This window comes from Homalodisca vitripennis, chromosome 1, assembly GCF_021130785.1.
Source record: "Homalodisca vitripennis isolate AUS2020 chromosome 1, UT_GWSS_2.1, whole genome shotgun sequence".
NCBI lineage: Eukaryota > Metazoa > Arthropoda > Insecta > Hemiptera > Cicadellidae > Homalodisca > Homalodisca vitripennis.
This window is the reverse complement of record NC_060207.1, coordinates 71,659,364-71,685,189: the sequence shown is the minus strand read 5'-3', so window position 1 is coordinate 71,685,189 and position 25,826 is coordinate 71,659,364. Positions and strand designations below refer to the sequence as shown.

The following is a 25,826-nucleotide window of genomic DNA, read 5'->3' as shown; positions in this document are numbered from 1 at the left end:
CAAGTCAAGCTATTAGACTTTAAGTCTGTACCACGCGAAACCGCTGAAATATTGTTTTAATCACCTGATGACAGTTGTTAAAGAAAACAAATTAGAAGAGAAAGTTGTAGGATTTTGTGGTGATAACTGCAATACAAACTTTGGTGGAGTAAATAGAAGAGGGGAAAACAATGTATTTGCTCTTATAAACAACGAACTTGGAAGATCAATAAATGGTATTGGTTTTGGTGCTCATATCGTCCACAACGCTGTCCAGACTGCTGTAGATGTGCTTCCCATTGAAATCGAGGCCCTTGTTGTGAAAATCTACAAGTATTTTCATATTTACTCTGTAAGGGTTACTCAACTCAAAGAATTCTGCGACTTTGCAGATATTGAATACCGCAAATTAATACAAAACGGAAATACTAGTTTTCTCTCCCTTATGCTAGCAATTGAAAGGACGATTCAAATGTTTTCTGCTTTGAAAGAGTACTTCTTGTCTCAGGAAATGTGTCCATCTCTGATAAAGAACTTCTTTGATGATGAGCGAGGTGAAGTGTTCCTATAGTTTGTACATGGTCAGCTAGCACTGTTTAATAAAACTATTTAGCCATGGAGAAAAACAAATCCAGTGCTATTGATGTTGTACATGCCTTACAAAAGTTGAAGGAAAATTTGCAAGAAAGAAAGTAGTCTAACTTCATCCCATATGGAGCAAAAACGGTCCTTAAAACACTTAAGGGTAAAAGCAATGTTAACTGTAACCAAATGACCAGTGATTTTAACGAATTTTACAGTAGGTCTATTTCTTACGTTACACTTTGGGAAGATAGTTTTGGAGAAGCTCAAGATTTCGTCAGGGTCAATGAAAACAGCATTTCATGGGAAAACATTGAAAGAACTGCAGAAGTAATTAGTAAAAGTACCGGAAAACTCAAGATAAACATCGACGAACTTTTTGACGAGGTTGTTCTTTCCAAGAGATTTTGGGCCTCAAAAGTAGAAGTATGGGAAAAAGAAGACGAGAAGAAACCAAGTGAAGAAAAATGGATGGAGCTGTTCCATCCTTTTAAACAGCAGAATATTTCAGTGCCAAATCTTGGACTTATAATTGAATATGTTTACTGTCTTCCTGGAACATCTGCTCCAGTTGAGAGTTTTCTCCATGATGAACATTGCCTGAAGTGATGATCGAGGATTAATGCACGAATCCACAGTTCGAAATTTAATGTTATGCAAGGTTAACTTTGCAGTTAACTGCACTGAATTTTATGAAAAAATAAAAAAAAACAAAAAAGACTTATTGAGAAAGATTTGCTCTAGTGAAAAATACGAATGGTATAAAAAAATAAGCCTTGCTTTTACATTTTATAGCTGTCAATGTTTTTAAGGTATAGCCTGAAGTAAGCTTGTATTGCTTAATGGTTTCAATTTATTTAATGAAAGCCGTGTAAAAATATAACCCAAGCTGTATTTTTATTGTTATAAGATATAATCACTTTTATACTATTTAGAAATTAAATTAAATTCATACAATTATACACAAAGATTTTTGGTTTTTATTTTTAATTTGACTTCATATTTATCCCCCCCCACGCATTTCATTTCGAACAGAGGTGTCGTCCCGGTTGGCCGGTGAAAAATTATGGCAAGCCTATGCATAAATCAAGTCTCTCATATATATATATATATATATATATATATATATATATATATATATATATATATATATATATATATATATATATATATATAATGGATAGGAGAGTTGACGGTTGGAATTACGAATTTGTATTTGTTTTGTTTACAAGATCTGTACGCGTAATCGTAATTACGTGTAGCCAGTAATGCTGGATACAAGAATGTACGATCAGGCTTATTTGCTAAAAATGTAAAGGTTTAAAAAAAAGTCCTACTGATATCGGCATTAAAAAAAGTCTTACTGTTATCGGCATTAAAAAAGTGATTTGTTTATTTTATTCCGAGGTGCTGTGCTAATGTAAATAATTTGCAATAACGTAAAATATATTCAATGTACGAGTATCTGAGTGTATACATTTTACATTACGATAGTTTTTTTTTATTTAGATCTCAATGAGGTAATAGTGATTAGTTCACGGTTATCTACTGAAAATTAACCCTTGAAGTGGAAATTTATATTCTCTAGCAGAGCAGGTTGAATGAAATTAAATTAATAAAAAATGCCTTTATTAAAGAGGCGGAGATAGGGCTATTAAGCCCTCTCTACCAATCAACCTCATATTGTTATAACAGTAAATTTACAATAGTTTGATAAAATTGTGGTAAATTATTCTTATTATTTATAACATAACGAAAGTACTGTCTTAACCTATACAAAATTAAATGATCTTAAAGTAAAAATCCATATATTGAAATGAATTCAATACTTCAAATACAAAAGATAAACTTTATACATATTCGGATAAATACAAGAAAATTCCAAATAAGAGCAAGATGCAAAGAAACGTTCAATCAAGGTTGATTTTATAAAAAGATTTAAAAATCTTTGGTTACTGCAAAACTAATTTTATTTGGCATAATTTTGATCACAATGAAATAGAAAATCCTATGAAAATTCAAGTTCTTAATGTAAATTTTTCAATTATTTCTTTTCAGTCAAAGTTATATAAACCTGTTGTAAAAATAAGGGTGGTGTGATTAGATAATTATACAAATAAATTAAACATTCCAATGTAGCCAAAATTGTATAAGTTTATTCTAGTTTTAGAAAATGTACAGTCCTAGCCTTATAAGTGTTTAAAATATAGTACATATATTTAGAGTAGAAATGGTACTTGATTAAATAATTCAAAATTGATATCACAACATACCCTTGGCCTGCCTAATATAATTATACAAATATGAAAAGAAAAATCAATAAATATGATACGAGTTTACCTCAAATTAATTTCGAAAGTAAAACCATGAGCTACCAACAAAAATAGGATTATTGTAGGTACTATGCATGGATAGTTTTTGGTGACTGCTCTGACATCATAATAGCTGCAGCATAATAAGTGGCCACCACCACAATTGAATCATCACTCAATTGAAAATAGAAATATATTCTATTTTCTATATGACTATCTATAAAATACTGAAAACAAATGTCAACCTAAACTACGTAATAAGTATTTCAAATAACAATAAAGTTCTACTGGTTTTAAATCTTACAAACTGATATATTAATGATAAATTTAAAAAAACCTATCTAGGTATATTTATAAAATTTTACAAACAAAATAATGTAACATTATTTACTTTTAAATATTTTATAGGATAAACGTCTGATTCCTTATGACAAAAAACAAAAGAACACATGTTCATCGTCATTGAACTTGCTGCCATTAGTCAAATACCAAGCACATGATTTTACTTCAAATCGATTTGGAGCAATAATGTCGAACTACAATTACGAATGTCGAATTACGTTTTAGACTTATAAAATTGTATTATAGTGAAGCTATACTTATATATATATATATATATATATATATATATATATATATATATATATATAAATGTATTTGCTTCAAATTATATAAAATAACTAAACTTTATTTAAACTATGTTTGAGCAGCGTGATACGATTATTTTGGCTAGTCTGAAATGGTATTTCTGCAGGTACTGATGCCGTCAAAACTACATTTCAAAAAGTCATAGTTTGTTTGATTCCAACTAAAATAGAACATGATTTTCAATATATTCGTAATACCAAATGTTCAATAAAAGATTTTTCAAGAGTGTTTTTTGCAACGTCGTGTTTTTTCTGACTTTTCTTGCAGTGAAACGCTACTTGATTTCCACCATTAATTCTAGTTTTCATCTCTTCACTACAAACTGGGCTTTTCGGATTTAAAAGAGTAAGGTTATTATCTTGTAACTATTTGTTAAACGTTGTTCAATATTTAAAAATACATTTTGAGCCAATAATTGCATGTTCATCACCATTGATCTTGCCATGGAATGTCACTGGCCTACTCAATGGTGGAATGTGGAAATAAAACAGCTGACAATGATTAATTATGAATATCTACAGGTCAAACGTTGTATTCAACCGTTTCAATATTTCTTATCAGTAATCATGATTCGATTGTGGTGGTGACCTCTTATTATACTGCAGCCCTCTTAATATTAGCATAAAGTTACAAATAGAGATATCACATCATTCAGCTATGGTAAATAAATCATATGGTTTATTTGACCTTATAAGTACTATAATAAATTAAAAGAACTAATGATACTAATTAACAGAATATCCATTGATGCTAATTGAAACTCATTGTATACAACAGAAGATCTGTTTATTGCCATTTTAAGAATTATCTTCCAGTGCTGATGTTTGTGGAATTTTATTCATAAGTGCCTAGGATATTTTTAGAGACATTTAGCATTTCATGTGCAATGGTTAAAATTAGATATTTATATAGTTTATGACACCCCATGTTTTCACTAAAAGTTGTTTAGAACTCTTCCTATAGAGTGTATGATTATTAATGTATAAAGGGAACATTTAGGGTAAGGAAACATAAAATAAGGAACTTGTTGGCTTGAATAGCCAGTTTGGCTCTTAGGTAGGCTGATCACTTCTCGGGTATGGCACTTGGGTAGATCTGACAGTCAGGTAGGTATGGTGTTTTACAACCTGATGTTAATAATTTTCTTTTATATCAAATTGTTAGTTATCCCTGACCTAGTACACATTACCCTCTTAGTCTCTATATTGTTGGTGTTAAATGGTAAATAGGTATTACATTAAATTTGGGTTATTATTAATTTTTGTAAACAAATTGACGACCACAGCAAAGTTGATTGTCAACTTTTCGGTACTGATCGATTTGCTGAAGGGAATTAAAAGAGAACTTTTCTGTGAAAATTAGATTACCCGTATCAAAACAAACTATTGGAAGAATACTTCTAAAATGATTATCGTAATCTGATTAAAATGTGGTTCTTATCTACATGCTTCTGTTTTCATCCCCTTTAATTTGATATGTCTCATGTGGTACTTTGCTATTTTGAATTAATTATTTTTTAACCCTTTGAGAGCTGAAGTATTATTGCTATGCATGCATAATTAAAAATAGTAGGGTGACAAATTTTTTAAATAATTTTATGGTATGTAATATGCTACAGAATTACCTAGAATAAGCAATATGAACCCTAATTTGGACAAGATAATTTTTAGGTAGGACACATATATATGTTAAATTCTTGTAAGGAGAAAGTTATTTTGTATATATTCCCGTCATATGCTCTCAAAGAGTTAAGTTTTGGGTGTTGGCAAGGGGGATTGGCTTTTAATGTAAACTCTGTCTGTATATCCCTTTAGTTCTGTATATAAAGAAAGATTCATGTTTAGAAACAATTATCTTATATGCATTATATTGCATAATCATCCAAAGGTCAGTGGCTACTCCTATCATTTCATTAAAGGGGCACTAAAGAAGGATTTTTTTTTCTCCGGCATCAGGGCTCCACTACACTGGCTTTTGATGTTGAGAAAATTCCCATAGGAAATGCATTGCAGCAAACATATATTATTAATAGATATATTCTGTAGAATGTAATCAGCTGTTTGATCTAACTGATTCCTTTTACGTACATGAATACCTCGATAGCTAGCGGTATTGAGGTATCAATGAATCTTGACACAACAGCTCTTTTCACTCGGTTCGAATACTACCAATATTTTCAAAATAGTTTATTACAAAATAATGAATAAAATCAAGAGAAATGCTTCAAATATCGTCAAAAAGCAAAAAGTTTTATTTTTATGCTTTCATCTGTATGTATAAAAATGAAATGTTGAGCTCATTAACTGATGATGGATGGACCGATTTGCTATGTTTTGTTTTAAAATGCTTGAAATGAACCAAATTATATTTTTATGGAAAGAAAAATTTTTAAAAAGATGAAAATTTATATTCCAGTTTCTACTGAAACGAGAAATTTCTAGCACATCGAGAATAGTTTGTAGTGTACTGGATACACCAATAATAATAATAGTATCTAACTTGACACACCAGTGACAAATTCAGACTAATGTATTCTATTCTGGATATTATTTTAACAGTTCTATGCAGTTCAATTAACAATAAAATTGTTAATATGTTCACGTAATGTACCCGATATTGGGTTCGTTTATCATTGTAGAACGGAATATTTACAGTTGCTGAAGGAAGGACGAGAGGCTGAGCAATAACATAACTCAATGGATCGATTTCCTACATGTCTAAATTTGAGGCAGTAAGCTGGCCCATCCATCTGATCTTAGCAGATGGAATCACAAAGCATAAGGTACAATTTTTAGGGTTTTGAAAGCATGGAGATAGCAGTGAGTTTGTTGAGGGATATTACACTGATTAGGTTTATAAAAGTTGATATTATTTATAGTGAGTCAAGAAAATGGTTAAAGTAGTGAAAAGAGACTAAAGAGCAAGAACTTGCACTGAACTGTATCAGTAAATGTGTCTTTTAGGGATTTAAACTAACTATAAATATTTTAGATGCGATTGTTTGTATTTTTGTGACTCCTGTCGTGTAAAAACTACTATGCACGATTGTGTTACAATTTCACATAATCCTCAAATATGCTTCCTTTGTGTTTCAAAATTATCATAGGACTCCTTCATACTTTATCATAAGTGCTCTCACTAAGAAAGATAACAGACTGTGACTTCAGGATTCCTCTCTCTGGTCCAATATAGTTCAAATGCTACTAAAATCTTTTGTGCTATCTCATAAATAATCATGGAATGCTACATGATTAGAATTGGAATATCTTCCTATGGCCACCACTCATCTCATGAGTGCCATGTCACTTAGAAAAGTGTATCTATGATGTCCCCGTGCTTGAGCAAGAAATTGCATGCGAAGCTCTGTCTAACTGCTAATTTTGTGTAAAGTGATATTATAATAATTCTTCAATACAACTCATTAATATCTTACTAATTTATAACATAACCAGAAAAAAATTTCCAACTCACAGTATTAACCACACATTGGTTCCATGATGGAACTATTCCCTCCATTATTGGACTGCTCTATGGTAAGGTTCCAATGAGGTAATAAATTTCAAGATGGTGGCCATAGAAGGTTTAGAAAAGTGTTTAATAATATAGCAGCAACACAGGTGACAAGATCACTACAATAATGTCTAACTGATTGCAATCAAATTTGGCATAATTATGTTTAATATGCCCTGAAATCTATCAATTCAACTATACAATTCAGTATAGCGGCTATTTATATTAATTTTTGGAACAATTTTCCTCAATTATTTTACAACAGTCTCTGTAATATCTTAAAATTAGGCTGAGATACAAAGTTTCTTGAACTTACAATGTTTGTGTTTGACTGTGCGGTATTGTAATTTAAATCTAAACTAATTGTTTGATACAAATTACAACATAGGTTATGTGTGTAGTTTGTATTATGTACCAGTAACACATTGTGAACTTGTTGAAGAACATATAGGCCAAATAATCAGCTTGTCCTCTACAAAAAATGCTTTGAAATTATCATTATAATTGATGTATTTTGATATAGAATATATAATAAATATGTATTATTTCTTTGAACTTCTTTTTAAAATTAGTTCAGTGTATTAGTAATATGTCATTTATAGCTAAATTAATTAATTTTGTATTGGATAATTTTTGAACATACTTTTTATTATTTTCAGGTATTTTAAATGAACATTGCAAACACAGTATTTTATACATGTGTGTAGCAAAATGGATTTTGGCCAAATCGAAGTGTGCTTTATCTGTGATGGAGAAGTTTGGAACTGTGAGACTGTCCTAAGTGAGGAGAAAACCTGTAGCAGTAAAACTCCTTTTCCAACAAAAATCAGTCAACTGATTGGTGAAGCTTTCATGGTTGTTATATCAGAAAATGACAAGTTGTGTACAAGATGTACAGCACTTATTAATAAGTCAGATAAACTGGAGATGGAGCTAAAGAAAATTAAGCACATTCTTGTAAAATTGTTGTTTATTAAATACAATCTTGATACAATAGAAGAAGTCAATTTCAGTTTGTCTCAAGGTCAGTAATTAGGTTAAATAGTGAAAGTAATTTCTTCTCACTAAAGAGTACTAATTGTATTGTTTGTAATATTTTTTAACTAATTTATATCGTTAATGTTTATTATTATCAATTAGTATTGTATCCAGTATCTTTAACTGTTTATTTATTTCTATAAAAAACTCATTTCCTTTGTTATTTTTTGTAAATTGAAAGCAAGAGCAAGTTTGAAATGATGTAATAGAAAGTCAGTTAATATATTATTTTTACGTTTAAACTGATGTTAAATCTTAACACACTCACTGTGTGGTACACAGGTATCCCATAGTATTACTGTGGCCCAAGTGTATGCGTGACCAGTGTCTCACTATCACAACTTGATTTTATAACTTCAGTGTGAACTTAGGCTCTATAGAAGGAAGGTGACTATTGTTCAAGAGAGAGAGAAATCTTTATTTACAAACTGCAAGAATGAAATAGCGTCACAAACAGAATCGTATTTCCATATGTGTCGAACCAGATCATGAATTCTCCACTGTGGAAAAGTCTATGCAGCAACCAATCTATAAGGATACACTAACATTCTTGAACATGATTTTCTTAGATGAAAACATCCATGCCCCATAAGCACCTACATGCCAAATGGAAGCTGCCTTTGCCAGGGTCTTCTTTACAGCCACATTGGATCATCTTGGGATGTCCTGAACAAGTGTCTTGCCCAGACATCTCTTGTAGTCTCCCACTTTCACTGCTAAGCTTGAAGAAGCCTTTGTGAATTTCTTTCATATCATCTCCATATTAGCTGTCCACTATTTGTTGTAGCAGTAGTTCTTCTTAGAATTTCTCAAACAGCAACTGCTCGTTGCTTTCCTACAATGCTGAGAGGCTTGTATTAGTCAGCACAAGCTGTAGTTTACACTTTTACACTGCTTCTTGATCAGCATCTTGTCTGGACCATATCTGGTGGAATTCAGTCCTGTCACAAACTCCTGCCACCCTGACCTGCCAACTCGCTTTGGCAAGCTAGTCACTAGTGAAGTGATAGATGTCCCCAGTAGCAATCTCCTCGTACTTTATGGCAGGATGTACTGTCAAGAGTACAATACACTGTACGATGGCCTCTCTCTGTACAGAAATGGGAGTATTCAACCTAGTTTCTTTGTGACAACCTAGATGTACGTATCTCCTATGGGGTTTTTTCAAGCAAATCACACAACTGTTATTAAAAATCGCCACTTATGCCACTTTGCCTTCACAATCTTCACTTTTGAATTTAGTATATTCTTTTATTTATGTATGTACAAGGTCATTATTTTTCCCACCAGAGGTTTTAAAATCAGTTAGATCTTAGATTAAAAATTTGTATAGTGAGTATCCTTTTTATGTCTTGTAATATAGGAAATGTGATCTATTGTGCTATTATGAAAATGTTTAGTTTTGTTCTGATTGAGTTAGCCTCCACTCATTGTTTACTTTCTAAACAAACTTTGTATTTTATTCATAGAACATTACTTACATGAGATGCTTTAATTTTTGATCAGATCAACTTAAATTTGTGTCATGTATTTGTTGCAGAATCGGAACTAATAGAAGAAAATGACCATGAAATATTTAATGACATGGTAAGTTGAAAATTCTGATAAAAGCTAACACTTGCATATTGGGCTGGCTCAACAGTTTCAGTCTAAAAATTTAAGTATCAAGACTCAAGAATGTTATTGCCATTGACAACTTTAAATTAAATAGGCAAAGTCAACTTATTTTTATAATTTACACAAACTTAATTGATTTTAACATTGTAAAAGAAACAAAAACAAAAATCAGTACAGTAGAGTCCCGCCGATCCAAACCCCGCCAATCCGAAAATCCGCCTAATCCGAACACGGCTAGGAGAAAATATAAAATTGCTAAAAAGGCAGGAAAATAAATTAAAACCAGTTATTATAGTAAAACGTAAGTTTTATTTCTCAAAGCATTTACTTACTGACATATAGAAACTGAAATTACATTTGAAACGTTAGATGATACATACATTGTACGGAATTTATACTGTTAATAAATGAAACATAGTACTGTACTGTACTGTATTTATAATGTACAAACCCCTACGCAAGGCTTAGCAAATAATTTGTACTTTAACTTGGACACAATAAGGGGATAAAAACGTAAAACAAAACACTGCAAAACCCAACACTTTCTTAAGACCCTAAAGTCAGTGATCTTCTTTTGACGCAACACACTAAAACGACTGGACGATGCAATGTTTCGCCAACGCCGAATGAACATTACGTCATTGGGAGTAGCAGCGGCATGTTGCTCGACGTAGCGTAGAGCGAGGTCAAAGGCACTTGCAGCTGCGCTGTGTGGAACAATATCGGTAGTTTGGGGCGTCTCCCTCATCCTCACTGCTACATGAGTCATCAGCTGGGACACCTTGCACCTGTGCCACGATGTCTTCGTCTGTGTACTCCTCGAAGCCTTTGTCATCTACAGCCGTCCACTCATCAACACACTCCTTCTCTACATTTTTCGCATCCCGGTATTTTTTTTACAAGAGGAAGAAGTTCGCATTCATTTACCGGTGGAACAACCTCTTCAACAAACTGCAGATCAGGCCAAAGATTTTTCCAAGATTTCTGCAGAGCTCCTACGCTTGTGTTCTCCCAAGCCTCTGCCACCCAGAAAATTACATCTTTGATCGTGATTTTCTTAAGCTTTTGGAGAATTGTGAGGTCTTCATTTTCCTCAAGCAGGCTTCGGAGCAGCTTTTTCCGATAATTTTGCTTCAACGCTTGTAGAACTCCTTGGTCCATTGGTTGTATGATCGAAGTAACGTTCGGTGGTAGAAAAATGGCTTTTATATCACCAATAACCAGCTCTAAGTCATCCGGATGGGACGGAGCGTTATCTATGAGTAACAACGCTCTATCAGGCAGTCCATTTTCTTCATTGTAGGCTCTCACGTTGGCACAAATTTGTTTCTCAAACCATTCTTGAAACAAAGCACAATCCATCCAAGCTTTCTTTTGGTTTTTATAGTAAACCGGCAGAGCGTTCATATTCATGTTTTTTAAAACATCGAGGTTTTTTGGGATTTACCGATAACCATCAAAGGTATCTTATTGGTGGCGGGAAGCGTTGCTGCATGCTAATACGGTTAGTCGTTGCTTATCCATTTTAAATCCTGGAGCGGACTTTTCTTCTCTTGAAGCTAGGCTCTTTGTTGGCAACGCTTTGAAATTTAGCCCCGTTTCATCAAGCGTTGTACACTTGCTGGGGTGAGTAGGAGGATGTAATTTCTTTGAACTCCTGAAGATACTCTGCGGCTGCGTTGCTGTCTGCAGACATCTTTTCGCCAGTTACAGTCAGTTGCCTGATACCGTGCCTTTTTTTCCACCGATCTAAAAAACCGCAACTAGCCGAAAATGACGGATCGCCTCCATAAGGATGTTTTAGTAGAAGCGCCTTTTCTTTAATAAGAGGGCCGGTAATGGGAAATGCCTTTTTGTCTCTCTTGAGAAAACCACAAGTAAAGTGCTTCATCGAGTTTGTCATACGATGGACACAGTAGTAGTTTGACGTTTTTTCTAGAGTGTTTTCACTTGTAACAGAGCAAAATTGTTCGATTTTTGCCCGCTTCTTTTTCCAGTCACTGATCGTTGCTTTACCGACACCAAATTCAATTGAAAGTTGAGTAGCACTTTCACCATTGTCTAGTCTTTTGAGAACTTCGAGTTTTTTCTTTTAACGTACACGAGTTGTGTTTACGTTTACTAGCCATAATGATATCGGATATACGCACAGAGCAGAGCAAAGAACAAACAAAACTGCAAACCACAAACTACAGAATACACAGTAAGAGCACGTGCTGCGCGTATGGAAGATTGCACTAAACTGTCGTCTCGCCACTCGTCACCGGGGTGGGTGGTGGAGGGGATAGGGGTGAGGTAGTGGCAGTCCAATAGTTTTGCGCGCCACACTGTTTCAAGGTCACCGACCAACTCGCCCCGCCCACCACAGACAGGTGGCTTCTACTAGATTCATTACGCACAAACAATTGGCACTCAGTTTCGACCACGCGATGTTACCGTACAAAGACAGGAAGCTGTAATATTATTATTACGTTTAATACGTACTTACCTATTGTTTATTGCATTTGATTATTGTATGCATTTAATTGTTTTAAAACCACGTAAATTTGCACTTGAAAGTTGATAAATGGTACTAATTTAACAAAAATCCGCCCTAGTCCGAATTTCCCGTCAATCCGAACAAGGTTCGGGTCCCAATTAGTTCGGATTGGCGGGACTCTACTGTAGTTATAGCACAATGAGAACTATAACAAATAACTATTAACAGTTAATTTAGGTCAATTACTTTGATTAATTATAAATATAAATTTAAAAATATACTTAAAAATAAAATAATATATGCAATTATTATTATTTTTTAATGTACAGTTTCAAAATATATAATTTAAAATATACTTTAATACATACAAAATAAAACAATACAAATCAATAAATTAATATGTTTTTCTAAAACTGCCTAGTCACAATGTTAAAAGCTAAAATTGTATATCAAAATTGCAATTCAAAAATTAGCTTGTACTATAAAATGGGTTTTGAATAAGTCAATTATTCAATTAACTATATATATATATATATATATATATATATACGAGGTATGTTAAAAAAGTATTGCGAATTTTGTGTATTTTCAAAAATTATTTATTTATTCATGAATATCTATTTTGTCCCCTTCAAAGTAATCCTCCTGGGATATTATACACTTGTGCCAACGTTTTTCCAATCTTCGAAGCACTTCTAAAAATCATTTTTTTTGTATCTTGTTCAGCTCCTCATCCGATGCCGTCTGTATCTCGTCAATTGTGGCGTAGCGTCGTCCTTTCATGGGCCTCTTCAGTTTCGGGAACAAGAAAAAGTCACAGGGAGCCAGATCTGGGGAATACGGTGGCTGCGCTATCATTAGTGTGTTGTTTTTGGCCAAGAAGTCGCGTACAAGCAGCAATGTGTGAGCAGGGGCGTTATCGTGGTGCATAAGCCAATTTTTGTTTTTCCACAAATTCGGGCGTTTCTGGCAGATTGCTACGCGCAAATTGCGGATAGTTTGCAGGTAATATTCCTTATTCACCGTTCTACCTTGTGGCAAGAACTCATGATGCACCACGCCCCTGCAATCGAAGAAAACTGTAAGCAAAACTTTCACATTTGACCGAACTTGGCGTGCTTCTTACGGTCTTGGTTCGTGCGGCAGCTTCCATTGAGATGATTGAGCTTTGGTTTCCACGTCATAACCATAAACCCACAATTCTTCACCAGTTATGACCCTCTGGAGCAAATTCGGATCGTCGCGGACAGATTCCAACATCTCATTAGCAATTAAGGAGGAGGAGCTCTTCTTATTGGAAATATCAATTTTCTATTAATTTATTAATGAAAAATCACAATTCTCCAATAATTTCAATATTTATCACGAGGCCTTTCGACATCAAAGATGCCATCATCAGGAGTGATCAACAATTTAAAACAAATATGATGGCATCTTCGATGTCGAAAGGCCTCGTGATAAATATAGAAATTATTGGAGAATTGTGAGTTTTCTATTAGTTTATTAAAGCAATGTTCATGTGATGCTATTTTTGATCTAAATTGAGCAATTTTGGTACGAATTTTGCGGCGACCTGTCTCATGCCCAAATTATCGATTAACCCTTAGCGAGCCACAAATAAATAATCAAAACTACTCCTAAGAGCCATACACCTTAAAAATAAAAAAATTCCCACAAATCAAAACCAATTTGTTTTTATAATTCTTATAACAAAAGACAACATTTTTTTCACTCTTTATTGTTAATTTACAGTCAAAAAATGGTAAAATCATGATTTCACTGAAAAAAATTTTATTTTGACATTCTGACATCACGTAATAATACATAAACTACTCTGTACATTGATTAAAAATATTGATTAACATCAAAATTGAAAAGATAAATACGCGGTTCGAAAATGGATGGGCGAATAAACATCTACCTCACGGAAGGCTACAGGCAGACTGAGCGAGCGTCAGTAGACGTCGTTGGCTCTGCGGGAGACTATGAACATCCGGCCGCCCGCCATTTTGCCACTCGAACAAGAGCCGTGACCTTCAAAATAGACACAAACGGTTGTCCCTTGTTTAACAGTTTTTACTAAGTTTGTTACCCAGAAATACTTTTAAATAATATTTTTTTTTTTTAATTGATTTTGCGTCAGTGGACGTCGTTGGCTTTTAGCGCTAGTTTAGGCATGACGTCTAGTAACGTCATTGGCTCGGAAAGGGTTAAAATCGAATGGCACGAGCCAGTCGATATGCCTAGGTCCTCGGCAATTTCTCTAACGATGATTTGATGATTGGCCAATACCATTTTCTTCACTTCATCAATTTTTTCGTCTGTTATTGAAGTGCTTGGGCGTCCGGCACGCTCTTCGTCGTTCACATCTTCTCGGTCTTCTGAAAACATTTTGTACCACCGATAAACGTTGCTTTTGGCCAAAGTAGCTTCTCCGTATGCCACAGTCAACATTCGGAATGCATCCGCGCACTTAATTTCGTTTTTAATTTGATACAGGTTCTTTGTTCCATTTTTTTTAATAGGTAAAAATCAAAGACGAACCAAAACACGTGCAAGCAAAGCAGCTGTCAACAATTAACTGAACATTCAAACTGGCCGAAATTGTCAACATAAGTGAGAGACATATGTACCAACATAACGCCACAAAAAAAATCGAAATTCGAATATACGTAACCCGCGAAAATTCAAAATTCGCGATACTTTTTGAACACACCTCGTATATATAGTTAATTGAATAATAATAATATATATATATATATATATATAATTTCAATAAACATTGAATCTCAAAAAGTCTTGCTCCGCCGGGACTCGAACCGGTTAAATTTTGTTACCACAATGAAAAAGTTACTTTTTAGTACGATTTTATTGTAAAGGTTTATCAGTTTACTGAGACTGGTATGAAAACTTTTAGCCGTACAAATTGCGTATAATCTTCTTAAAAACTCGCAACATCATATGAGCATTTTAGTGTTTAACTAAGCATACATGTTTTGTTTCTGACATAATTTTAAATGCTTGGATTACCTTTAACTTGTAATATAAAATAATGTCTTTTATTGAGTTCTACAAAAACAGTATACTCCAGTTAATTCCTTTTTTAACTAACGACACCATTTTCAAATTTTAGTAACATACTCAAAAGAATAAAATTGATTTGGAATAATTTAAATAAAAAAATCAAAATATAAAATAAGTAATAAAACACTAGTAATAAAGTAAGAATCTATTTTACAAAGGATTATCAAACATTTTTTAAACATTTTTCTTAAATTGTACAAACATTTTTTTAATTATCATAAATAGTTGCCTTGTTTATTTATGTACTTTTGATGGTTAATCCTCTTGATATAAAGTGCATCAACAAAAACCACACCTGTCCCAGTACAGTTACTATGATCTTGCTTGCACATTTGACAGCGTTTATGTGGCTTTAACCTTAAAAGGAGAGGTTGTGTGATGCTATTCCATAGTCTATTGCTTGAATTTAGGGATGGTATGGGGTATATCTTGTATGTATTTAATTCAACATTCATCGCCTTCTTCGTAACAACAAATAAAAAAAGTCAAGATCCAATCTGTTTTGTTGCTTATGATCTGTGAGTTGTTTGGGTTACCATCTAGAACACAATTTTTTGAATTTTGTGTTTTCATCCACAATTTTATACAGGTCAGGTTTAGACACTTGAGGAAATTACTTGGAAAGAAGTTATCATAAATCTTCTGTCGCCTTCATTTTTCGTGTGTGAATCTAAACTTCAATTACATATCCCATTCTTTAATAATTACAGGTAGTTGACTTAATTGCTTTTTGCCATGAACATTTCCACAGGCAGCCTTGAACTCTCTGACCCATTTTTATACTTTACCTTCATTCATTGCATTATCACCATACACTTCACAAAGTGGATGATGCATTTTATGTAACCAACATGTTTCTTGCATTAAAAAACTGAGCACTGACTGTCTCACATGCAGCAGGTGATTCAACAATTTTGTACATTTTAGAGACACGCATTGAATAGGTCAGTTTTAGAATTGCAGATGATATTTGCTTGTTCACAAGGAAATCGTGAGGTCATTCATACACGCAAGTTTTACTTGGTAAAACTATAGAGTAGACAAGAACCTTCATTTAAAGAGTTCCTTATTACATGTAATGCAGTTTTACTTTAATTGGATTACAATTTCTAACTTATGAATTTTCAAAGTGGATTTCAATTATTATTTGTATAAAGGCAAAAAAATACAAGGTAGATTTTAACCCTCCAGCTGGTATGAAATGAATTTTCGTTGCCAAAGGCCCGTCCGATTTGGCAAGGACGAATATTCGTCGCCAAAGTAGACATGTACAGTTATTGAAATTTTAAGCAATTAAGGTCATATAAATGATTTTTATTTTATATATTCTGGGAGAGCATTAACTATAGTACCGATTTACTGTTCTTACTTTGATTATTTTCTTCTTTGTTTACCGTAAAACATCGTTTTCAATGGACAGATAACGTGTACGTAGTACGGGTCAACCACGTTGTTGTGAAACTGTAAACAAGTGCTGGGTTTTGTGTTTGAGGTTACGAATCCAATAGTATTTGTGGAAATTGTATTTTATAGTGTTTTAGTGTTGTTATTATTGTTGTTTAGCTTTCTTAGGTTATAGTTTTAGTTGTTCAGTATGGGTGAAAACTTGAGAGACCGATCAAGTGATCTTAGAGAGCATTTTTTAAATAATGGGTGTGCGCTTTTTCATACAAAGCCCTGTAACACATACGTTTTGAGGTAAAAATTACAATAATTATATATTTTTGGAATCAAGACAACATTTTTAATAAGTTATACATTTACAGTTTTGATGTAAAGTTTACTGCTAAGCAGTTACACAACGGAATATTTACAAAAATAATTTCCAAAAAATATTTTTCTTACATTAAAAATAAATATGTTTACATGTAAATAATAAGTTATTGTTATTATAATGCTCTCAATATATTTGTGAATACATTGACATATAATAGTTTATATTCACCCGGCAAGTGAGAGATCCGGGTTCGACTCCCGGCAGAGCAAGTACTTTTTGTGATTCAATGTGTATTGAAATTAAATAAGGCTATTGCCATTTATACAATTGAATGTAAATAAAAGTCGTTTGACAGGTATTTGGTCTTCTGATCATATGTTAGTTTGCTTATTTAAACGCATATGTGACAGACTCCTACTTACTAGTATGTATTTATAGATCTCCATGCAAAAAGTATGATGATTCCTTCCTAACTAAGTTTGATTCTCTCTTAGGCACAGTAGCAAAAAGACATGGTAAAAGTAATATTGTAGTGGGAGGCGATTTCAATATAAATGTATTAATTCGCTATGTCAGAAAAACGAAAGAGAGTTGTTTTAACAATCAACCAAAAACTTGAAATAATAAAAAAACTACAAAACGGTGTTTTGAAAAAACACCTGTGTGCAGAATATGGCATTGGAGAAACGACCGTACGTGACATCTTTAAACAAAAAGATAAGTTATTGTCGTTTGCTGCTAGTGCTGAAACGTCGTCTGCAATGAAAAAGAGAAAGGCAATGAAGCTTTCTACCTATGAACACCTAGACGCTGCACTACTTGAGTGGATTGCTCAGTTAAGGAGTGAAGGTACGCCAATCTCAGGTCCGATCCTAGCAGCAAAAGCTGAACATTTTCACAAACTGCTTGACCTCGAAGGTATGTTTAATGCTTCTTCTGGTTGGTTAACTAGGTTTAAGCAACGCCATGGCATCAGGGAAATTTCACTGCAAGGTGACAAACTCAGCAGTGACACTGAAGCTGCTGAACTATTTAAAGCAGAGTTTGAGGAGTATGTTGCTGCTGAAAATCTGACTCCAGACCAGATTTATAATGCAGACGAATCTGGTTTGTTCTGGAAATGTTTGCCGACACGTACACTTGCTTTTGAAAGAGAACGTCAAGTTTCAGGGCACAAATCTAGTAAGGAAAGATACACAATTCTTTGTTGTGGCAATGCTTCAGGGGAGCATAAATTAGATTTAGTTGTTATTGGTAAGTCCAAAAAACCACGGTCCTTTAAAGGTTCTAGAGCTGTAAACCTCCCTGTTCAGTACTTTTCTCAAAAAAAAGGATGGATGGACCAAAGAATCTTCAAAGAATGGTTTGAAAAACACTTTGTCCCACAAGTTGAAAACCATCTTATGTCCAAAAACTTGCCCCTGAAAGCAGTTTTATTAGTAGATAACGCCCCTTCACATCCCGCTGAAAATGTGATGAAATCTGTTGATGGGAACATTGTTTTAAAGTTTTTACCGCCAAATGTAACTCCTTTGATCCAACCAATGAATCAAGGAGTTATTGCAGCCACAAAAAAGAATTATAGGTCCCATTTACTAGAAAGAAGAATAAATGAAGGTTATGACCTGAAATCGTTCTGGAAAGATTTTTCTATTCTTGACAGCATTTACGACATTGCAGCAGCTTGGAAGTCAGTAAAATCGTCAACCTTGCAAAAATCATGGAAGAAACTAATGGCGAGTGAAGAAAACAGCAATATTAGTGTAGAAGAAGAAGCCCTTCAAGATCAATCTGATGTAGATTGTGCATTAGCTTTAGCACAATTGGCAAGAACCGTCGAAGGGGGTGAGCAAGTTAATGACGAAAACATCAATGAATGGATGAACTGTGATGCTGACGATCCCGGGTACGAACTCCTGAGTGATGAAGACATCATTAACAAAGCTCAGGGAGTCGAGGAAGAAATTTACAACAATGAAGAAGAAGAGATGCCTCCTCAATCGCGTGTTTCACATGAATCAGCTCTACAACACGTTGAACGACTTATTGAATATTTAGAGGGCGAAGACTTCTGGACAGTTGCAGACGATCTTACATTACGTAAACTTAGATCACAAATTAGGGTTAAGTGCCATAACAAAACAAAACAGAAGAAACTTACTGATTTTTTTAAAGCAAATTAATTTGCAGTTAATGTAATATAAAATAGTTTTATTATTTAGAGTAGGGTATTTACAGAACAGTACTGTATTTTCATTCCCGTCTATGTATATTTTTAGTTAGCTATGATGTACAGTACAGTACTACTAACTTTTAAATTGTTTGTACTCGATACTGTATTAACTGTAGGCTTACGTAACGGTATACAATACCGGTACGTAATGTTAACTTTGAACTTATTCCAGCCTTTTAAATGTAATAAAAACTTAGTTATAAGTCATTAAATGTCCTACTTTGCTTATTTCGAGTTTTTCTTTGCCTTTCTTTACGTTTTGCGGATTATCCGCGAATCACGTTATCCGCGGCCGCCAAGCCACCCTATTCCACGGATAATCGGGAGTTGACTGTAGTTTTTTCTCATCAACTGTAGAAAATTTAATTTTACCAAACTTGCCTAATAACCTTGTTCTAAATGAGAATTCCCAAACTATAAATGTTCAAGTGAATAAGTCCTTTTACTTTCAACCAGTAAATTCAGATGTAGTTAGCACCATAATTGCCTCTCTCAATAATAAATTCTCATCAGGCCATGATGATGTGTCTGTGGCTGTCTTAAAACAATGTGGTAGAGTTATCAGTGGCCCTCTGGCTCATCTCATTAATTCCTCTTTTGTCACAGATATATTTCCTGATCAAATGAAAATTGCCAAAGTTGTCCCAGTTTTCAAGAAGGGTGACCCTCATGATGTATCTTGCTACCATCCTATTTCTCAGTTATCATGTTTTTCAAAAGTCTATGAGCGAGTAGTGTACAACCAATTTGCCTCTTATCTAGAATCTAATAGTTTATTTGACAAGGAACAGCATGGTTTCCGATCTGGCAAGTCTGTGATTACAGCTGCAACTGATTTTGTGCAGTCAATAATTGAAAATATTGATAAAAAGAAAAAAGTGGCTGCCATTTTCCTTGATCTGAGCCGAGCATTTGACAGTGTCTCACATCCTAAATTACTACATATTTTGGAAAACCTCAATATTTATAGAAAAACAGCTGTTTGGTTCAAATCTTATTTAACAAACCGCAAGCAATATGTTGAGATAACAAAGCAAAATGGAAAACAAATCAACAAAATTCAATCAAGACAACAGTTCATAAAATATGGCGTCCCCCAAGGTTCCATTTTAGGCCCTTTGCTGTTTGTATGCTATTTGAAGGGATTGCCCAGTGTGGTCATGGGAAACGGGAAAATTTGTTTATATGCAGATGACACAGAGGATCTTCTTGTAACAGAGGACAATATAAAACAGCTTGAATTATCATCTTTTCTTAATATTTCCAATCTTATTCAAAATATGGCCCAAAAAAATGTATTAGTCAATTATGAAAAAACACACCTTATGCAATTTTTCACAAAACAAAATTCAAATAAAGAGACCAACCTTAAAATCCTAATTGAGAATCATGAACTGGATCAAACAGACAGCACAAAATTTCTAGGGTTGACGATTGACAAAAATTTAGACTGCACAAACCACGTAAATAGAATTTCATCCAAAATATCATCTGGATTATTTGCTCTGAGAAGAATGTCAAAGCTGAGCAATCTCAAAACATTGAAAAAAATTTATTATTCACTCATTCATTCTCACATCAACTTTGGAATTAGCCTATACGGGGGGACAGTCAAAGCAAATCTCAATAGAATTCTGAAATTACAAAAACAGGCTGTCAGGATCATGTTAAATCTTAGATGGAGAGACTCAGTTAAAATTTATTTTGATCAGCTACAAATTCCAACAGTATTTGCCTTATATATTACTGCCACAATCTTAACTGCAAAAGAATGTATTGAAATATCAGATCATCCTACTCAAAAATACAATACCAGGAATTCCAGATATAGAATAATTGGGCATCATAATCTTGAGTTCTATAAAAAAAGCCCAACCTACGTGGGACTAAAATTTCTTCAAAGATTACCTTGCCACATTAGATTGGAACAAACCTTGCCAAAATTTAAGAAAAAATTAACAAGTTACCTGACAGCAAAGGCACTTTACTCAATAGAAGAATTTTATGAATCAGGTGGCCCATTAGTTAGTTCATTAATTTGAAGCTTATTTTTAAGAATTTACAGTTCTCTTTAATTTATAATATGAACTTGCAGAAATATAATGTTTATAGATTAACCATTATATATTATGTATGGCTATTTTAAATTGGAAAATATACCCAGAATTCTAATTTGTTAATGTAAAGATTAGTCAACTATATTGTATATACAATGCTGACACTATTCATGTATAAAGTGTATACAACTATGAATAAAGAGATTCTTATCTTATCTTATACAGCCAAATACAAAATAATTGAATCGGAAAAAGTGAGGGCTCTGTGGTGTAATGGTAGCACATTCACCCGGCAAGAGAGAGATCCGGGTTCGACTCCCGGCAGAGCAAGTACTTTTTGTGATTCAATGTGTATTGAAATTTTCATTTCAATACACATGTAAGCCTACTCTGAAAGACTAGTATAGATACATAACATTACTTCTTTATAACATACACAACTTAAAAATAAAATGTCCATTATTCATTCAACGGTTTCTCAGATGAACTGGTTTTCAGAATAACTAATGTCACGTTTAGAAATTAACTTCATCCAAGAAACAATCCAACATGGCGGACACCCATCATTCTACATGAAAGTGGTCCAGTTTTAAAGTGTGATTTAAGTGGGAAATTCAACAAAATGCCTACTATTCTTCACAACAAACACAACCTTTAAACTGTAAGTCCATTTATTTACAAAAAAAAAAAACTACACTTAGAAGAACTTAAGAATACTTTATTCAAGGAACAAAATTTCAAGCTACTTAAATTAATGAATCTTAAGCATAAACGTTCACTACAAAACAATTATTTATCAATATTAATGATATCTGCAAAATATTTAATTTATATCATGAATGCACAAGCCTATAAAAATTAGACATACCATATGGAACAGTACACGCGTCATACAGTGACCTACTTTTGAAACTGTGTGTAATATATCAATGTATGAACTACACAGACAAGTAGTCGTGAGGTGCTAACAACAACATCGCTGACTGTGCAAACATCAGCAAACTCCTCACTTGACCTACCATACTGCTGCTGGAGCACTGATCTTGAGCTGCTGACTGTGCAACTGACAACGGCACCAACACTCGGCTGTTATTTATCTACATCTGACTTCCATCACCTATCTAGTTTAGGCTGTCTGGATCTTTCTACATGACAAGGAACTAGATTACTCCTCAAAATCAAACAAAATTGTACACTTCTTTTATTAATTAAGTATTAATACAACATTTTATTCATCATGACAACAGCAATCAGTCAATAGAATAAAAAAACTGTTTACCATTTTATTCATCATCACCAACAGAATAAAAAACTGTTTTACCATTTTATTCATCAGGACAACAGCAATCAGTCAAAGCTAGAATAAAAAACTGTTTACCATTTTATTCATCAGGACAACAGCAATCAGCCAAAGCTAGAATAAAAAACTGTTTACCATTTTATTCATCAGGACAACAGCAATCAGTCAAAGCTAGAATAAAAAACTGTTTACCATTTTATTCATCAGGACAACAGCAATCAGCCAAAGCTAGAATAAAAAACTGTTTACCATTTTTTATCACAACTGAGAAGCACTAGTGTACTACAGGCGGATCCCATAAAAGTGAAGGCATTATGTCATCTTTTTCCATGTGGAATCTGCTCTATCGGAGTGAGATATAAAGGCATATTGTGTACAGGCAATTGTAAAAGCTGGTTCCACTCTAAATGTCTGAATTGGTCAGATAGCAAAATCAAAAAACTTAGTAAAATAGAAATAGAAACTTGGCTGTGTGTAAATTGCAAATGAAATAACACTATTGAAACAAAGCTTGAGAACCTGTTAGAAAATAACACTTCCACTCAACCACAATCTACGATGGAAGATGTTCATACTAAAATACAACATTTTGAAAATACAGATGACTTAGAAACCTCTCTAACATTAGCTGCTGAAGCAGGAAATGCCCTACTCGCAGAAAACAACAAACTCAGGCAGGACCTACATGCTTTAACACTAAGAAATTCCCAACTGGCAAAACAGATCTCCAACCTAAATACTTTGTCAGCAGAACTAACATATCAAGCTAAGATAGAGGAACTTGAGTCGCAAAATGAATCCCTACTCAATAGAAATGCCATGCTAACTGATGCACTAACAGAAATTGAGAACCAACTACTGAAAGAGAAACAATTACAAGTTGCATTAGAAAAAACATTTGAAGAACAAGACGCAAGCAAAGAAAAAATCATTATCGGTATCCTTGAAGGAAAAATCAAACAGCTTGAAAACAGCATTAAAAAATTAAACAGTACAAAAAAAATATATCTACAATAAAGAAGAAGCTACTGCCATTGACTCCGGAACCCAGACGAATAATCTTGACACCCCTAAACCAAGCGATACATCACATATCCTGGTCGAACTAACCAAGCTAAAATGTCGACATGACCACATGGAGTCAACAATAAATGATTTGCAATGCAAACTACAAAACACAATGACACCTGCAGAGCTAACCTTACAAAACATCTCCAGCTAAACAACCTCTATCACCAAATTGCACGAATAAAAAAATTTAAAAAACAAGGATCTAAGATACAAAATATCTTCAGTATCTCGCTACAGGTAGAAAAAAATAAAGAACTCCAAGAAATAAAGAGACACAAAAATGAAACCATCAAAAAAACACCAGCCAATAAAATTGCCAAAGAGTTTGGTACTTTTCGTGTACAAAATAGGCCCCAATTACAGCAACACAACTTAAAGGTATAACGCTTGAAGAATTTTTAATGGAACACCTACAAGAAGTGACAAGAAAAACAATCAAACTACCAGACGTTGCTCAAGACAAAATTCCAGATACCAGCGCTTCAACTCATTTTTTTTTAGAAGACCACCACATGACACAGAAAAATACATAACACCAAACCGGTCAGATCATGAATGCAAGACAAGACCATACCCTGCTCCTACCCCAATACGCAACATAGAGTTAACAAAATTAAACCTGCTAGAAACCAATGTACTCCTCCCAAAAATATCCTAAATAAACAAAAACCAACAGATGCAAGCATCCAAAAAAAAGGAAGACCCACAATTTCTACAAAAAAAAGACACTTCACTAACAATACTACATCAAAATACAGATCGAATCTCAAATAAAATAGATATGATGACTGACCTCCTCACCATACCTATCCAGATGTCCTCATAATAACAAACACACGGCCTCTCAAAGTCAAAATCTAGAAAATACCAACCTAGAAGGCTATACACTAATAGAGAGTTTTTGTCGAGAGCACCACCAAAAAGGGGGAGTGGCGATACTAGTGAAAAGATGAACTTAAGAACTACGCTTCTGGACTGGAAAGAAACATACATAGCCCAGGAACTTGTATGTGAGCTGTCTGCAATAAAACTGACAATAAAAAAAACAAATCACATACATTGTCGGAATCTACAGACCAAACACGAATTTTGGACGAAGCCATTGACATCTTATCTAGCACGCTAGAAACTATACCTACATGGAATAGCCCCAGTACTGATAATCGGTGACATAACTTGACATCAACATTGAGACGAAAAATAGAAACAACAACCAACTCCAAGAGACTCTTAATTCATACAATATCACAAGACATCAACTACCACCTACACGTATCACCCCGAACACTGCAACTTCCATTGATATGGTCTGCTCCAATCAAATTCCTTGCAAACCAACAGTCAATGTCATTAACACTTTCATATCCGACCATACAGACAACTGGTGACACTGAACAACAACAAGCTCAATCCATTTGACCAAATTATGTATAGTAGACATTTCACTGACAGAAACTTGGATCTGCTTAATAGGTTACTCAAACAGGAGACTTGGAATGACATTCTTAGATTGGAAACGGTAGAAGACACTTATAACACATTCTTAAGAACTCTGACGTATAACATGGATGTAGCATGCCCACATACTCGACCTTGCAAGAGGAAACCGCAACAGCCAACTGTACTTAACCAAGAGACAATGGAAAAGCGAAATCAGTTCCTAGCTGCACAGGAAAAATATCTGCTTACTGGTTCACATAAAAACAAGGCTAAGGCAAACAGAAAAGAAAAGGGAATACGACATTCATCTCAAAAACCAAAGGAAACTTAAGACATCTGAACACATTAATAAAGCAGAAAATAAAAGCAAGGCAATATGGAATATAATTAATAAGGAGAGACACAAAAGTAAAAATGGTAATGATACGATAAAACTTAGCAATAATGGAACTTTAATTTCAGATCCCTTAAAGGTAGCAGACCACTTCAATAAATTCTTTGCTAATGTCGCTAAATAACACCCTACTACAAGCTACATATGACGGTCACCTAGTTAAACGACCTTCCACTATACACAACATTCAAGACACGCTTACTCTCTCACCGACAACTGAACAGGAAGTTAGGAAAACTATACAGACAATGAAACAGAAAAACTCAGCTGGTTTTGACGACATCTCCACAAAACTTATTAAAGCATGTAAAGATCATCTAATATTACCTCTGACCAACATAATAAATAAGTCATTCGCACAGGGC

The 25,826-nt window shown here is 33.8% G+C and overlaps 1 protein-coding gene across 8 annotated transcripts in view; it reads left to right on the top strand.

The window, feature by feature from the left end:
• The first annotated feature begins 1,819 nt into the window (after positions 1–1,819).
• LOC124364284 overlaps positions 1,820–25,826 on the top strand; it is a 31,830-nt gene continuing 7,823 nt past the window's right edge. The window contains exons 1-4 of one of the 8 annotated variants that reach the window (XM_046819656.1): positions 1,828–1,968; positions 6,176–6,303; positions 7,691–8,055; positions 9,610–9,656. In XM_046819656.1, coding sequence (XP_046675612.1) covers positions 7,743–8,055; positions 9,610–9,656 — 360 coding nt within the window. In that variant the 5' untranslated portion in view covers positions 1,828–1,968; positions 6,176–6,303; positions 7,691–7,742. Of the gene's footprint in view, positions 2,082–2,101; positions 2,286–2,327; positions 2,593–6,175; positions 6,304–7,690; positions 8,056–9,609; positions 9,657–25,826 lie in introns of those variants that run through there. The other 7 variants (XM_046819647.1, XM_046819673.1, XM_046819682.1 and 4 more) reach the window with 7 other exon arrangements.